This window comes from Sminthopsis crassicaudata, chromosome 2, assembly GCF_048593235.1.
Source record: "Sminthopsis crassicaudata isolate SCR6 chromosome 2, ASM4859323v1, whole genome shotgun sequence".
NCBI lineage: Eukaryota > Metazoa > Chordata > Mammalia > Dasyuromorphia > Dasyuridae > Sminthopsis > Sminthopsis crassicaudata.
The window spans coordinates 542,366,456-542,384,757 of record NC_133618.1 but is presented as its reverse complement, the minus strand read 5'-3'; the positions used below and the strand labels follow the sequence as shown (position 1 = coordinate 542,384,757).

Genomic DNA, 18,302 nt, shown 5'->3' with positions numbered 1-18,302 from the left:
GAAACTGAGGCAGACAAGGGGAAATGACTTGCCTTTCCTGAACTCTGGGTAACCAAGGCCTAAAGGAGCATGTTTTGTTGATCTTAAGGGCTATAGGTTCTAGGGCTAGAAGGGGCTTCAGAGGTTGTCTGGTCCAATCCACTAATTTTACTAGGGCCCATGGAGATTAAATGATTGGTCTTAAGATCTTAGAGAAAGGAAGCATCAAAGGTGGGTCCTGAACCCAGATCCTCCCTACCTCCCCAGCCACCTGTTGACCTGAGCTAGGGCTGAGAGCCCTGCTGAGATACTTACAGGATGTAGGTGATGACTCCTATGCTCCTGAAAGACAAAAAGGAACGTGAATCAGTGTCTTCCTCATTAGAATCCCAGACTTGTGAATGACTCTGCCATAGCTGGACATCCCCTTATGGCTCCCTGGTCTCTGCATTTCCCAGGCATCTTTAAGAAAGTTAGCCCCTTTGGGGGATGGTGGATAAATTATTCTGAACTAGGTACAGGCCTATAGGCTCTGCACCCTATTCTAGGTATTTTATCTGAAGTCCAACAAGACACATTTGATGTTTCCTTCTTCTCTTAATTTTGACCAAAGCACCAATATCATCTCATTCTAAATAGGACTTGATGGTCACACTCACTACTCAGAGCTGTCCATGGTATATACAGAGCAATGAGGAAGGGGACAGTGCCCTAAGACTGGGGTGCTTAAAGAACGGGATTGCTGACATAGAAAACCACCCCCCAAAAAGGTCGAGGGGATCACACACCTTGGGAGGACACTCCTGTGCTAAGAAGACTAAGCTAATCCTGAACTGAAAGAGATCTCTGGAAAACTTACCACATATCAGCCTCTAGCCCAAGGGGTTCATAATTCACAATTTCTGGAGCTGAAAAAAGCCAGTGTTAAAGAATCAGTAAAGTAGGATGTGACACTGAGGTGCATGTCAGAGCCTAAATGGTCTCCTCCCCACTTCTTAGGAGGATAATCAGACCAGTTGTCAAAGGCCTTCTTATTTCAGGATATGAAACCATAAATTTAAATAATAATAATTATATTAATATAATGCTTTAAAAGCACTTTATATGTGTGATCTCATTTGATCTTCCACTTAATCCTGTGAAGAAAGTGTTTATCCCCATTTTACAAATGAGGAAACTGAGATTGGAATAGGCTCAATGATTTGCCTAGAGACACATAATTAGTAAATGTATGAGACCAAATTTCAACTCAGGGTTTTCTTTCTCTAAATCCTTTTCAAAGTCACCTAATCTAAACTTCTCATTTTATAAGCGTAGATTCTGTGGAGGTTAAGATACATGCTCAAGATCACAAAGTTAGTTACTAAGGCCATAATTTGAACTCTGCTCCTTTGCTCCCAAAGCCTGCCTTCTTTATACTATACTGAGGGGAAATCTCAGGGGTTGGAAGAGTTTAGTGAAGACAGGGTACTTGAAATGCCTATACAATTGTTAAGACCCAATTCATATAGTACCACCACCATTTGAGAACATTGTTAAAATAGAGACTGTCTTAAGGAAGGCAGTCAAGGTGGGGTGAAAGGTCTTGGGGCCTTGCTCCATGAAGGGTCTGGGGGTGGGTAGCCTGAGAATGAGAAGACCTAACCCTCATTAAGTGATGGCTGCCTTCACAGATGTGAATTGTGAGCATCAAATTATACAGAGCTTTGCAAACCTTAAAATGCCATGTAAATATGCTATTATTATTATTATTAAAACCTAATTACTAATCTTGATAGATTGCAATTAAGACCACATTTGTGGGCTCTCAGATGATCAGGTCGGAAGAGATGTAATAACTCATCTAATTCAATCCTTATCCTAATCCTGAATCTGGCCTATAATATGCCTGACAAAGTGGTCATCAACCTCTGCTTAAATACCTACAGCAATGAACAACATGAACTCTCTTGGGCATCCCATTTCATTTCTGGTCAGTTCTAATTGTTGGAAGTGTTTCCTTCTATTAATCCGAAATGTGCATTCTCCATAGATCCTGGCACAAGGCTGAGTTGTTACTCAGAATATTTGTTAGCTCACTGGCTTATCAGAAAATGGAGCCTGTGGTGGAGGAGTACAGGAAGCAGAGGAAAGGGGATGGGGAGAGAGAGGGGGAAAGAGGTTACTCTGCCAGAGGGAAGACTTCCTTTTTGCAAAGAATCCTGGGGTGCGTCATCACTTCCACTCACACCTCTGGATCAAAGGGCCTTCCTTCCCACTGGGGTGCTAGGGGTTAAGAATAAATTCCCACATGAAAGCTGCCTTGCATCAAATACATTTCTTCTTTTAGCTGTCTCCACATAGGCTAGAATGTTCATCTGCCACCAGAGGACTGACCAGATTTAATACCTGATCTAACCAGCTGTGCAATTTTGGACAATTATATAAGTTTCTCTGGATCTTATCTCTAAAATGCTCTCATTTTTGTTGTTAGACTGAACTTGGATGGGGAAAGAAAGGCATTTGTATTTCAATATCATGAATTTTATTTTATGGATTTGAGAACAATATTCTAACGAACAGATGGCAGGCCTTAGTTAGGAAACCATGAGTTCAAAGCTGGCCACAGACATTAGCTACGTGACCTGGGCAAGCTACTTAATTTTGCTGTAAAATGGCCTGGAGAAGGAAATGGCAAACTACTAAGTATCTGTGCCAACAAAACCCCAAATGAGGTTACAGAGAGTTGGACACGACTAAGCAACAATAGAAACAAGAATTTTAAGAAGGGGGTCATAGGCTCCACTGAACTAACTTTCTAAAGGGACCACAACACAAGAAAGGTTAAATATTCCTGGCTCACATGACCTCAGCTTGGAACTTACTCCTACCTCTGACTGCTAAAATCTTTCTTTGTATTTAGAGGCACAACTCAAATGCTCTTTTTTCCAATAAAGGTAGAAAGAACATCAAATTCATTTGAAAATTATTTCTACCACTTCATATTCATTTTTAAAAATTTCCATCAATATTTTTTGTTTTTATTTTACCTTTATTTCCAGATGTGCCCCTATTTAAGGAACCATCCCTCCCTAAGAATTAAAAAAAAAAAAAGAAAAAAAGCAGTTCTGAAAAACCATCCAACATATTAATTATGTCTATCAGTAACTGCTTTCACTGAAGTAAAACTGAATACACAAACAGAGCTAAAGTGACTTGCCCAGGATCTCACAGCTAGTAATTGTTAAGCACATGCACTGCTTTGGATCCTTGGCTGTGGAAGCTCTCTCTGCATGTGTATACAGGTCTAGTACCTTTACCTTTTTTTCCCCCACAATCAATCATTTTCTAAGTGTCTCTGGTCTAGCAATACTATTTAATCCTTTTATTGTTATTTAATTGCTCCCATAATCATGCCTTGTTTTTCCAATTAGATTATAAACTCCTCAAGGGCAAGGTCTGGCTCCTATACAATTCAAGCAATGCAACAAACATGTGTCAAACAGCCCTCTTGACCTAGATAAATGCAAGGGGAGGCAGGGAAAAAAAGGAGAAAAAAAGAGCCCTCCTCTCTTGGTTTGTGATCCAGACAAATCTGCCTCCTCTCTGTTCCTCCCAAGTGACTCACCATCTCCCTTTGCACGGGGCTGCTCCCACGCTTTGCTTCCAATGTCTCCTTACCTCTGGCTCACAAGATCAGTCTCTTTTCCCTCAATCATCCTCCATGGGAAGCCTTCCTTGGTGCCTGTGATTGCTAGTGTCCACCTCTCAAATTAAACTACCTAGAATTTAACTACTTTGCATTTATTCTATATAGATGTATATAGATACTCATTGTCTTCTCCTATTAGAATGTAAGCATTTTACAAGTGGGAAGCAGGCAGATGGTGGAGCAAAGGACCCTGGAGTCAGGAGTTTGAATCCAACCTCAGACAATTACTAGCTGTGAGATCCTGGACAAGTCACTTTACTTCTGTTTGCCGTAATACACTGAAGAAAGCAAATGGCAAACCACTTCAGTATCTTTGTCAAGAAAGTTCCACAGATGGTGGCTTACTGGTTAGTGAACTGGATACATCACTGTAGTCCCCCACTCCAGACTCCCCATCTCTAAAAACAAAAATAACAACATGTGCTGCCTGGCCATGTACCCCTGTGAGTCTCACATGAGAAAAATATATCGAAAAACACATTATCACTTCAAAATTTCTGCCCTGTATCCGGAGCAGAGGGAGATCCTGGAGGTGGCTTTGGATGCAGATGGCTTATTCTCCAGGGGAGAGGAATAAGGCGAGCACCCGAGAAAAGAGGGCCCTGGAGCCTCCCACCAGTTCAATTCTCCCTTTGCCTGCATAAAGGAATGGGAATAAAGACATGGGAGGTAAGTAGGTGAGTGGGTGGATCTGGCATCTGGTAGAGGATTGTTTTGCTTTGTTTTTTTTCTTTTAGATGATCAAAAGCTATTCCAGAAGGCTTCAGTTTACTGGAATTCAGGAGGGTGAGGCTACTTTAAATCTGGAAAATAAGCTCCAGTGAGAATAAGGGCAGGGGGCAAGGAGGAAAAGAGAGAAACTTCTCTTCCCAGAAGCTAAGGGGGGTTAGCTAGGGACATACAATTCAGTGGGAAAATCTCATCCTGCTTAGGTGCTCTCCCCCTCCCTAAAGCAACAAAGTTGAGTTTTTCCTAGCAGAAGTCCAGAAAGGCCAAGCCCAAGCACAGCATCCCCAGACTGAAGGTGCACAATGGAGGAAGAAAAGGATGCTTTTGAGAAGCCCTCACTTCCAGAGCCTCCCTTACTTTTTTTCCTGCCCAACTATCCTCTGTCAGGGCGCAGAAGCTAAACTTACCTACAAATTCTGGGGTCCCAAAAATGTTCTTAAATTCCACTCCATCTTCAATTTCATGAGCCAGGCCAAAGTCGATCAACTTGATGTGCGGAATGGGAATATTCTTATCCAGAAGCATAATGTTCTCTGGCTGCAGAACAAAAGAGAGAAAAGAAGACAGTAATTAAGGCTCTGGCTTGTGTTTTTAGTGAAGGATTTGGGGCAGGGTTCTGTATTCTTTTTTAAGCTACTGAAACAGAAAAATATCTAGCTTGTTTTTGTATCCTTAATCATTTTCTGTGAACTCAAAACAGGCCAAAGAGAGTATAAATATATATCCCAAGCCCTGGGCTTTACTGTACTGTTGGGGATAACAAGAGAGTGGGCAGCCCAAAATGGGGGGTCTGAAGTCCTCATTCAGCCTCTAAAATAGATATCAGGCCATTTCTCTTTCTTGGGAAGGAAGCTGTAGAATAAAATGGAGTCAAATTTAGATTTAGAAGTTATATTAAACAAGCATTTAGTAAGTGCTTGCTATGTTTAAGGCTAGGGGCAGTTAGGTAGTACAATGGATAGAGAGCACCAGGACCTAGAGTCAGGAAGATCAGAGTTCAAATTTAGCCTCAGACACTTATTAGCTGTGTGACCTTGGCCAAGTCACTTATCCCCTATTTGCCTCTATTCCTCATCTGTAAAATGGGGACACATTAGAGAAGGAAATAGCAGAACACTCAGTATCTTTGCCAAGAAAACCCCAGGGACCAAGTCCTTAGGGGCATGTAGAGTTGGACACGCCTAGACAACAGCAATAACATATGTTTAAGGCCAAGAAGCATAATAGCTGAAAAATGGCCAGCCTCGGTGTTTGGAGGAATACTTCCCTGGTATTTAGGGGCACTAGACTCGGAACCAGGAAAGCCTGGATTCAAATCCCTTGTGAGATATTTACTGGCTGGCTGATTCTAGGAAAATCACCAAACCTCTGAGAACTTCAGTTTGTTCATATATAATAATAGCTAGCACTTTTTATAGTGACTTAAACAAAGTATTTTACAAATATCTCATTTTGTCCTGGCAACAACTGTGGGAGTTCGGTGCTATTCTTATCCCCATTTTTCAGATGAGAAAACCGAGATGATGTGGCAAGCCCATAGCCACCATGCCCATCGAAAGTGCTCAGGTCTGTGTGAGTCTCAGACCACTGGGCTGTCCAGCTGCCTTTAAATGACAGAACTAAACACAAGATACTTTCCCCCCAAATTTAGCTTGTATGAATACTTTTATGTATGTATGGCTTGCCTCCCTTGATGGAATTTATATTCTGTGACAGCAAGGGGTTTTCCATTTTTTCCTTGTGTCTCTGCCTGGGACACGGCAGACACTAAGTGAACATTGCCTGCTTCCAGCTCTGAATTCATGGTTCTGTGATCATGGGTTCAAATCCTGCACCTTAACTACTTAGCACTGCTCAGACAGAAGGAGCACTGGGTCTGGAGGCAAAGGCCCTGAGGTTTCGAGCCCTGACATTTTGTTTTCCTACCTGCCTCTGTGGTATTTCACACTTAAACATAAAAGAGTCGCCTGAAGTAAACAGGAAGGGCTTTAAATCATGGCCTCCCTTGACTGATGGTAAGACTGATTAAAAAAAAAATTTTAAAAAATCAGCCAGTAAAGCTACAGAGGCAAGCCGTGGCCTTGGGTACCAGCTCTAAAGTGTACCAGCCCTGTGCCTGACAAGTTATTTATGCTTTCTAACCCTCAGTTTCTTCATCTCGAAAATGGGCATCATAGGACTTACACAATTCACTCCACATGGTTATGAGGAAAGTGCATGGTGAACATAATTTAACATTATTCTTGCTCAATTTAACAGTCTGTCAAAAGGGGACAGAGAAATGCTTAGAGCATTTCCTGTTTGTTTGTTTTAGAGTGGGTCCCTTATGTCTAAGTGAGAATCTGCCTCAGCGGGGGAGGAAGAGATCTCAGTGAAGCTGAGATAATGTAGAACCGTTTCCTCAGCTTATCTGTGGCCCTTCCTGGCCACATCTTTCTCCATCCACCAGGCTTCCTGTTGACAGCACTCCCCTCCTCCCACCTATTGCTGCCCATACTTTTTGTGTTTGTTTAACTAATTCTGGCTCCCAGCAGGACACAGGAAAGAATACACCTGATTTCCAGGGAAAATACCAGCTGCTGGGGCTATTTCCAGTCCAGTAAACAGCTGTGAAGCCAAACTACATCAACCAGAAAGAGCCTGAATAGCCCAGTTCAGGCCCTTGCTTGTGAGTCCTGTGTTAAAAGCTGGCTTGGTGCTGCACAAAATGCAAGGAGTGAATTCTAATTTCTCTCTGCCTAAAGCTCTCCCAGCTCACATCCTCTCCCTAGAAATCAGACCAGAAGTTTCCAGCTTCTCTAGATTCCCTCTGACCCCAATATCTGCTAAAAACTTTCAATTGAGGAAGTAGACAATGTCTTTAGAACGTTTACTTAAAAAACCCCAAAAAAACAAAGAAACAAAAAATCTCTCTGTATCTTTTACTTAAAAAACAAGTAATATGTTTCTCTTTTGAAAATTTTAAAATTTGTTTATTTTTCCTCGGTCCAGGAGCCTCTTCCCAATTAGATTTTCAAAATATACAGGAATATTTTCCTAAGACAGCTGCTGATCTCCTTGGTATCTTTTTTGCAGGAAGGAAATAGAGAGGGAGAAGGAGGGAAAGGGCAACAAAGTCAAGCCAGACTGCTCTATGCTCAGCTTTGTGCAACATTTTACTTCAACCCAAGCGACGTGCCCAAATGGGGGATACAAAAAGTCTCAGGTCTTTGTGCTCGGCAGAAGCGTGCCTGGCTTGGGTTCCAAGGGAAACGTGTATGTGTAGACATGCCATTCTACATATATGTGAGATATTTCTATTATGAAATATGTATATGGAGTATGTTATATATAGATATATTATAGAGTATAGGTAGAGATTATATATAAAATATATAGATATCTAACATGCGTGTATCTCATATATGTGTCATTCATATGTGTGTCTGTCTCTCTCTACACACACACAGAGGATATCCTAAACATTCATACAAATATGAGCTATGTGTGTATGTGCACGTATGTACAGGAAGTTCTAAAATACTTAGTATATCTTACATTTAAAACTTCACAAAAACTTCTGGGACATGTTGCCTAGATTGAGCCAAGAATATGTCTCTTCCTGCCACAAATACAAAAAAAAAAGGGTATTTACAAACCAGATTGTATTTTTTCTTTTAAGAGGTGTTACTGGTTTGTGTTGCTAAGTTTTTAAAAGAATTTTTAAAAAATTTTTGCAATGAATAAAAATATATTTTCTTCCCTACCACTTCCCTGCCCACTCCATGCCTCCAAAAGGAAAAGGGGCATAATAAATAAAATATTATTGTAACAAAATAAAATATTATTTAAACAATAACTTGTCTCAGAGTCTGTGAGGCAATCTTCTTCCACTCAGCTTTTCCCGGGAATCCCTGCAGACAGGATGGGCCCATCTTCCTCCCACAAGGCTGGGTCACCAGGCAGAACTTCCAGGGGCTTAGACCACTTCTTCATCTTCCCCCTCCCAGGAGACTTAGAAGATATACAGCTTAATCTACAGGCTTCTGGTCCAACGGTCCTTTCCCCTGACCAGATAATATTCCTGGACTCTCACTGCTTTCATCAAGGATTTTCCCTCGGCACTCTGATTCTACCTACTTCAGCAAATTAATTCCCCAACCTGACCATGTCCTCCCAGCCCTCCCCTCCCTGGCAAGGTGAAGGTTCACGTTACAGAGGTTCCCCTGCCTTCATTCACCAGCCCTTTGGGCCCAAGGAGCTGTGAGAAGTGCCCGACCACACCCCACCAGTCACCCCAACCCTGCACCCCAAGTGCCCGTTCGCATCCTGACGGGTTTGGGCTCAGCGGCGCCAGAGCGGCGGAGGCTCCCAGGGCCGAGGTGCTTGCCAGTTGCTACATGCACGTACACATGTATGGAGAACTTGACTATACGGGCATTCAAGTGGAAGGGAAAATGTTCCTGCAAATTCCTGATGGGGGAGGGGAGAGGGGAAAACTCCTAAGAGAATCAGAATGGCTGATCCTGGAGAGTTTTCTCTGCTACCTTCATGACAAGGAAAGGCCATGCTGGATAGAGATGGAGGAGCCAGCCAAAGGGAAGCCAGAATCAAATTAATTCAGTGGGCTAATGCAAGGATGAATACCCTCAGGTAACATTGCTAGGGTATCAAATAGACACCCACTTTCCTCTTTTCCTTCCCAAAAGGTCAAAGTTAAAGCAGGATCATAAAGGTCACTGTTCTCATTCAATTCTCTGCTCACAAAACTATATTGTCTTAAAAAAAAAAATTGGCACACTTGGTCTAGATACAATAGGTACTTCCCAAACACTGCCCCAAAGTTACTCCTCACACAATTAAGAAACCCCTCATGCATAAAATCCACATTCTTTATGTTGACTCTCCTGATCTACAAATATCCCTGGGTCACTTTTCAACTTTATCTACAATACTCCTTTCTTTTCTTTACTTTTTTTTTTTTTTTTTTTTTTTCCTGAGGCTGGGGTTAAGTGACTTGCCCAGGGTCACACAGCTAGTTAATGTTAAGTGTCTGAGACCATATTTGAATTCAGGTCCTCCTGACTTCAGGGCTGGCGCTCTATTCACTGTGCCATCTGGCTGCCCTGACAAATACTCCTTTCATGCAAGTCATCCTAGTGTCTTCATGGCCCCCCATCAAGCCTCAAATCTCTCCTGACACATAATGATCTGGATAAATGTTACACAGTCTCCCCTCCAAGTAGCTCTCTGCTCTCTGCTCTCTCAGAGCAGAGACTAGGATCTGGGTTTTGTTCTTGCTTTTGTCTGTGTCCATCACCAGGACCCAGCACAATGCCTTAAGTAACAGGTGCTTGTTTGAATTGGATTGAACTGAAACATAGTTGTGACGCGGGCCAAACTTTTGCTCTTTCAGGCAGCCTTCCCTAACTACCCTAGTCAATTCTCCTTCTGAATTCCTATCACAATTACTCCACACTAGTAAGTTTTTATCAATACTCTTCATTGGGTGGCTCTTTCTGATTTAGCGTGATGCATTTTTGCTGTCCTTATGTATATTAGTTTAGTTCTCATAACTGGAACCTCCCTGAGGACAGGACATATGTCATACTTATTTTGAATATTTTGTTTTACACAAATAGATAGACAAGGCAGCATGATGGAATAGAATGTGTGAATCTGGAGTCAGGAGATAGTTGGGATGGAGTTACTGTTGTATTGCCCTCCTCCCCCATCCCCAAATTGGAAAGTAAACTTTAATCAGGAGGAAAATTTTAACCAAACAATTTCAAAAGTCAGAATAGATAATTTTGCTCACATGAAATTGACAAACTCTTGCACAAACAAAAACTAATGCATTTGACATAAAGAGAGAGGGAAGTGGTAAACTAGAGAAAATCTTTGTATCAAATATCACTGAAAAGATACAACGGAAAAGTATCACACTAAAAGCCATTCCCCAAAAGGTAAGTGATCAAAGAGGACAGGGCAAATGATTGTCAAAAGAATTGTAAACTATGAATAACCATATGAAAGAATGTTACAAATCCTTAATAATAACAGAAACGCAAATCAAAACAACCCTAAGAAGTTTTACCCTACAGTCAGAAAATTGGCAAAGATGACAAAATATAAGAATACTCAGTGATGGAGGGATTGTGGAAAGATAGGCACACTAGTATAGTGTTGATTTAATTGTGAATTAGCAAAAATATTCTGGAAAACAATTTGGAATTAAACAGTAGCTAAGTGATCAAAAGATTCTACTGTTAGGCACATGTCTCAAGGTCAATTAAAAAAAAAAGATTCCATGTACATGAAAATATTTTCAGCAACATTTTTTGTGATAGCCAACGCCGGAAGGGAAATACATGGTAATTGACTGGGGAATGGCTAAACAAATTGTGGTACATGATAAGATACAGAACAGCATGGAAAGACTTACATGCCTGAATCAAAGCAAAGTTGACAGAGCCAAAAAAAAAAAGAAAAAAAAAAACCCACTAAATATAATGATTATATCAATGTAAATGGGAAAAAATTACAAAATAACAAAAAATGAACACTGCAAAATTATAGAGAATGGGCTCAGCCCCAAAGAAGAGGTATGGGAAGACACAGTTTTCTACTCATTCCTTTGAAGGGTCCACTGGTGTGGAACATTGCATTTAATGTCAGATTTTTATCAATGTATTTATTAGTTTAGCTGAATTTTAATTTTTTTTCCAATTTTCCTTTTTTTTTTTTTAATCTTTATAATTGGTATGGCTCTCTTGGAAAACATCAAAGAGAGGGATACATGTAGAAATCTAAAGTAAAAACCAAAAAATATCAGAACTATTTTATAGAAGGAAGGTAAGATGTTTTAAGGACAAACATTGTTTTTTACCTCTATGACTGAAGGAAGACAGCATTCTGAATCCCTCAAACTTTAGGTCAGGAAGAATAATTTATTTTTGTTGATTGTAAGTTCATCTGAGCCTGATCATTGCAATGCTTCCTGGGTATTTCCAACTATGGTCTTCTTTGCTACTTTTTTTCTATGTTTTTCCCTCAAATTTTAAGTCAATATGAGTAAATTAAATTTTTTGTTGATTGTAAATTCATCTGAGCCTGTCACTGCATTGCTGCCGGGGTATTTCCAATTATGGTCTTCTTTGCTACTTTTTTAGTTAGACGCCCATCTTTGCTAATTTGTGTGTGTGTGTGTGTGTGTGTGTGTGTGTGTGTGTGTGTGTGTGTGTGTGTGTGTGTTTTCCCGGAAAGCCCAATGGCCACAGCAGTGGCTTGGTGAAGAGCCTGAACTTGGTTACATTTGTCATTTCAAAACCACAGCCTCTGGCCAGCCACCTGGGAACCTCAATCTCTAGTGTTGCTGAGGAGTCATATTGTCCAATGAGGGGAAACAAAGAATACCCAAACCTATCCTATCTCTGATCTCCATATATAATGAATGGTCAGAAAAGCATGAATAATTCATTTTTTCAAACCCTTTAATACACCATAAGAATTCAGTTCAGGGCCAACTATGCTGGTTAAATAGTCTTCAAAAACCAGTAGTGATTTCCTTGGGGGCTGGGAGTGGGATAAGTGGTATGGATACCCTTTTAAGATGAATAAAGTGCAATAGCTTCACAGATCCCCCTTCGGCATCTCTGCATGTAGACCACAGAGAAATGCTAATTCTAGTCTAAGGAGAAGTCTCCTTGGAAGGTCACAAAAATATGGGATGAAGGAAGAAGGAACAGACTTTTAGAGAAAGTAAAATAAAATAAAGTAAGAGTACAAACTAGTTGATCATTTTTATCCCTTTAGAAGTGGGGGTGTCATGTTGCTGACCTGGGATTGTAGATCTAAAGCTGCAAGAGACTTAGAGGTCATCTGACTCAACTTCCATATTTGACAACTCCAATATTCCATATTGAAGACTAGAAAAGGGAAGTGGATACCCAATAAATAAATGACCCAAGTTCAGTTTCTAGAGCTTTACTACACTATTCCAGGACTCTGTATGGAATGGAAGTAAGGAAAAATGGTTTGCAATTGCCCCCCAGTAAAGGAGTTGTCAATATTCTATTCAGGGAAGGGTTCTACTCAGAAAATTCCCTTATTTCAATACTTCTGAAGGTCTGTGATTTCATCAAAGTGGGCAAATTTTCCACAATTTAGGAGATGATCTTCCTGAATCTCTATAGCAAAATCTATCACATCATTGTCAACCTGGCACTAAGCTTTTCTAAGCTTAGCAAGGTCTCAGACAACTGACAAGAGTCCATCCTTGGGCTATACTTTCCAGTGTTACAAGGCTGTTGGAAAAATCAAGTTCATCACCAAACCATGGAAAGGCATCAGAGTGCCTTTCACTTCAGTGCCTCCCTAATCTCCATCTGTGTCTTGCCACTGGACCCAGATGGCTCTGGAGGACAGACTGAGGCTGGTAACCTTGCACAGCCCTCCCTCACTTAAATCCAGTTCACTTGCAAGTTAGGGCATCACTTTCTCAATGTCATGGTCCTCTTTGAGGATGAAGTTCAGTCACCCCCACCACACACACACACTCACAACTCAGCAGCTTATAGCTTATGGAAGGAAGACTCTTCCTGACCATTTTATTTTATTTTATTTTTTAATTTAAAAAAATTAAATTTTTTTCTATTGGTCATTTTTAAAATGAAAATTGTTTTAATCAAAAAAATCTAATTATCTTTCTTCCACTTTAGAGTTCCCAAACTGAGAAAATGCAAGTTGGAAGTAATTTAGCTTCATATATAGGCCCTAGCATGGCAAGACTTTGGACAGCCAGAATGCCACATGAAGTCATGAGTGTCTGTGGATAAAACAGAAACCTATAGCATTTAGAGTTTGATGGGACTTTTGTGATTTTACAAATAAAATTTAGCCAAGGTCACATAATAGCAACGTCAGAGTGTAAATCTGAATCACCTTTCCATTATTCTGATGACCTGGGGCACAAAAAGACGTGTAGAAGGATGCTAAAGAGAAAACATTTCTCCATTCTGCTCAGGGCTCTAGTGGAAAGGATTCAATTTGATAAACATCTATTAAATCCTTATTATGTATTAATAATTCTCTTCATTTGCCACCAGCTGTTCTGCTTGGTTTCAACTCCAGCAACATCTCCATTATACTCTGCTAGGAAAAATTCATCCCCAGACACACTCACCATCAGAAAGGAGGCAGTTTCAGCTTTGCGATCCAGTCCCCATCAGTACCCCGGGTTGCTTCTATTTCTCTGGCTGGTGAGCCGGAGGGCACAGCAACTCCCCTTCTAATCTCTCTTTACATAGGACTTACACATGGCAGCTGTTTCTTCATTTGTCACCAATTGCCCTGCTTGTTTTCAAGCTCATCATCACCTTGCCCAAGTGTGATTACCTCCCCTCTAGCATTCTCCATCTGCCCCCTAGCAGCTTCCTTTCATGTTTTTTCTTCCCTTGTTAGATTGTAAGCTCTTTTTTTCCTTCTTATTTGTATTTCTAGTGTCTAATACAGTGGCTAGCACACAGCAGATGATTAATAAATATTTATCATATTGTATCATATTAAGTTTAGCGAACAGTGGGGTGGTCTTGGAATGAGGAAGACCCTAGTTCAAGTGCTGTCTCTGGCACATATGGCAATGTATCTTGGGTAAATCACTTTTCTTTCTTCCCGGTGACCTCAGGTATCCCTTTAAGGTTATTGATTATTATAGGTTATTGATGAATTGGATTGAATGTGGGGAGTTCCCTATATTAACAAATTCTTAGGTCTGGACAAAAACAACAAATGCACAAAACTAAGTGTTAAGTGATTGATCTTCCTTTGTTTTAGAGGAGGATCAGTGACATCATGAGGTGATGTCCTGACTTTCACATGACTTGGATTTAAGTGAGGTAAAATTGCACAAAGTCTCTCTTCCTGAGTCATGGAAGTCCAGGGGCAGGACAAAAGTCAGGCTGACTTGGGCCAGATTGATCACCTAAGCACCTAATTCAGTTGCTCTCATGACCATCGGGAACAAAATGGTTCTTATCCACTCATTCCACTGGGAGAAGTCTTCACGTATCTGAGGTAGACATCCCTTAATCCTCAATGTGTTGGAAGCCTGTTGGTCAGCCTCAGCCTGTTTTAGCCCATCTGCCAGGAAGTTTTACTGGGCTGTGGTTGCAGTCCGTGCTCTAGCCCCAGGTGAAAGCTGACCACCAAAGGTGGCTGAGCAGCCCTGAAAAGGTCTTCTTTTTTTTTTTTAATTAATAATTTTTTATTATATATATATTTTTTATAATATTATCCCTTGTATTCATTTTTCCAAATTATCCCCCCTTCCCTCTATTCCCTCCCCCAGATGACAGGCAATCCCATACATTTTACATGTGTTACAATATAGTCTAGATACAATACATGTGTGTGAATATCATTTTCTTGTTGCACAATAAACATTAGATTCCGAAGGTACATGTAACCTGGGCAGACAGATATTAGTGCTAACAATTTACATTCACTTCCCAGTGTTTCTTCTCTGGGTGTAGCTACCTCTGTCCATCATTGACTAACTGGAAGTGAGTTGGATCTTCTTTATGTTGAAGATTTCCACTTCCATCAGAATACATCCTCATACAGTATTGTTGTTGAAGTGTACAGTGATCTTCTGGTTCTGCTCATTTCACTCAGCATCAGTTAATTTAAGTTTCTCCAGGCCTCTCTGTATTCCTCCTGCTGGTCATTTCTTACAGAGCAATAATATTCTAAAACCTTTATATACCATAATTTACCCAACCATTCTCCAATTGATGGACATCCATTCATCTTCCAGTTTCTAGCTACAACAAAAAGAGCTGCCACAAACATTTTGGCACATATATGTCTCTTTCCGCTCTTTAGTATTTCTTTGGGATATAAACCCAGTAGTAGCGCTGCTGGGTCAAAGGGTATGCACAGTTTGATAACTTTTTGGGCATAATTCCAGATTGCTCTCCAGAATGGCTGGATTCTTTCACAACTCCACCAGCAATGTATTAGTGTCCCAATTTCCCCACATCCCCTCCAACATTTGTCATTATTTGTTCCTGTCATCTTAGCCAATCTGACAGGTGTGTAGTGGTATCTCAGAGTTGTCTTAATTTGCATTTCTCTGATCAATAGTGATTTGGAACACTCTTTCATGTGAGTGGATATAGTTTCAACTGAAAAGGTCTTCTTGAAGACCTCCATGCAAATACAGATGTAACAAGGACATTATTTTCATGTAGCTTACACTCTATCCCTGAATAAATTTTTCCATCTCCTATATCCCTGCTCTTGTATGGACCTCCTCCTGGACCAACAGAAACTCCCTCCTCAGGTCCATCTATTGCAAAAATTCCTGGATTCCTTCCAGTCTCAGCAATCCTATAGGCCTTTTCCTAATTCCCTCTGTTGTCATGACTCTCTGCTTTTCCAGAAATTCAGGTAATTTAATTTTTTTGCCTTGTCACACTCAAATGTGTTTTAGGTGACCAATTTTTTATGACTTGTATCTGTCAAAAATGCCTTTGCTCAAAAGGATGTGATGGTGGTGAGGTTCAGGGGGAAATAGTCACTCTGTCAGCAAACATTTTAGAGAATACATAGTAAGTCACAAATAGCTTTATCCTTCTTGACCCAGGCATCCCATTGTGAGAATTTTAACTTAAAAAACATTATAAAGAACCAATCTGTACATAAATTGCTAGGGAAATTCTATTTATCCTAGCAAAAAAATGGAAAACAATTATGTCCCACAACTGGGGAATGTCTGAACAAATTATTGTTATTGTTCATTTATGTTCAACTTTTTGTGATCCCATGGGCCATATTATCCATAGGATTTTCCTGACAAAGGTACTGAAGTAGTTTACCATTTCCTTTTCCAGTGGATTAAGGCAAATAAGGTCACATAGCTAGAAAGTATTTAAGGATGGGACTGGACTTTTGACTCTAGGCCCAAGGTTCTATCCATTGAGCCACCTAGCTGCTTTGTGCAAATTATAATTAATGGTTAATGTAATAGAATACATGTAATATAAATATAAAAGCACAAAATAGGAAAGAAATTATAGAAAAGCCCATATAAGATGATGGAGTATGAAATCATCAGGATTGTAAACACATTGGTGACAACTATATTTTTAAGAAGATAGAAGGTAAACAGTCAGAATTAAAAGGAAACACTGAACAAAATAAAGCATTTTCTTTGCTTGTTGGATGTTTGCTAAGTGATTTGGCTCTATTCACCATGTTAAAGGCTAAGGATCTGGGATGAAATTTTGCCCCTCATTTGAATTATTTCTTTTATATTTTTTGATGATGGTTATTTAAGTGAGTTTGTTATTTGGTTGTAATTGTCATGTCAGACTCCTTGTGACTCCTTTATGGAGTTTTCTTTACAAAGATACTGGAATGGTTTGCCATTTTGTTTTCCAGTTCCTTTTATAGATGAGGAAACTGAGGCAAACAAAGTGAAGTGACTTATCCAGGATCACACAGCCAGTAAGCATCTAAGACCAGATTTGAACTCATCTTTGAAGCTTCCTGACTCCAGGCTTGGTGCTCTAACTTTGTACCACCCAGGTGCCCTTCATTAAGTATACATCATACTCTTAAAAAGTAATTATTTTTATTAAAGCTTTTTATTTTTAAAACATATGCGTGGATAATTTTTCAGCATTGACTCTTGCAAAATCTTGTGTTCCAAACTTCCCCCCCCTCCTCCCCATCCCTTCCCCTAGATGGCAGGTAATCCAATATATGTTAAATATGTTAAAATATGTTAAATCCAATATATGCATACATATTTATACAATTATTGTGCTGCACAAGAAAAATCAGAATATCATACTCTATATTAAAAAATTCATTCTCTTTCCTATCAAACTATAATCTTCTGAAGGATAGGAAGCATACCTTGTATTATGAACCTAGGACAGAACCTTTCAGAGAACAAAACACAAGACTGACATATAATATTCTTCATGATGGTGATGGTGGGGTGAAGATCATGAAGACCTGAAGACACAGGTCTAATAAGCTTTGCTATCTGGTTTCCTGGGTAACAACTAGAAGCAGCAGCATAGCACATGGCAGAGAGCATCAGAACCATTTCTCACCCAACTGTGACTTTTCACACAGGCTGTCCCTCATACCTGGAAGGCTCTCCTTCCTCCCCTCTGCCTCCTGGATTCCTTCAAGATTCAGCTCAAAGCCTACCTTCTGCTAGAGACCTCAGAGATTACCTTCTATTTAACTAGATACTGGCCTGAGGGCTTCCCTTCCCAGATTGATTTTATTTCATTTATTAGCTGGTAAAAAAGGCCATTCTTTGCCTCATTTCTTACTTAGCATTAATCACCCAGAGAATTGCCTCAGACAGACTGAGACCAGTTAAAGACCTTAGCTTAAAAAGGTCAAGGTCTCCCACTGCCTCCAGGGCCATCTCTAGTCCTGATCTGTATCTGGCCACTGGACCCAGATAGTTCCAGAAAATAGATTGGGGCTGGTGAATTCCGCAGCCCTCTCTCATTTAATCCAATTCACTTGCTAATCTTGACATCTTTTTCCTCTCAGGTTCCTTTTTGAGAATGAAGGCCTGTACTTACATGGTGTCTCCCCCAGTAGGATGTGGGCTCCTTGAGGGCAGATACTGCATTTTTGCCTCTTTTTGTAACCCTACGATTTAGCACATAGTAGGTGTTTAATGAATGCTTGTTGAGTGACTAACCTGAAACCTGGGTTTCAAATCCCTGCCATACTATTATCAATGGGACTTTGGTCATTTAATATCTTTAAGACTCAGTTTATTAGTTGTAAAACATGGGAGGTAGATTAGTTAGTCTCCAAGATCCCTTCCAGCTCTAAATCTATGATCCTGGTAAATTAAAAGGATTAAGGAAGGAGGGCTGCTTTA

General features: G+C 40.2%; 1 protein-coding gene across 5 annotated transcripts in view; it reads right to left on the bottom strand.

The window, feature by feature from the left end:
- The window catches only part of DAPK2 (death associated protein kinase 2), a 190,114-nt gene that overhangs the window by 30,130 nt on the left and 141,682 nt on the right, over positions 1 to 18,302 (bottom strand). For all 5 annotated transcript variants that reach the window (XM_074294862.1, XM_074294861.1, XM_074294866.1 and 2 more), the window contains 3 exons: positions 4,807 to 4,936; positions 839 to 887; positions 295 to 321 (listed from right to left, as the gene is read on the bottom strand). In XM_074294862.1, coding sequence (XP_074150963.1) covers positions 295 to 321; positions 839 to 887; positions 4,807 to 4,936 — 206 coding nt within the window. The remainder of the gene's footprint in view (positions 1 to 294; positions 322 to 838; positions 888 to 4,806; positions 4,937 to 18,302) is intronic.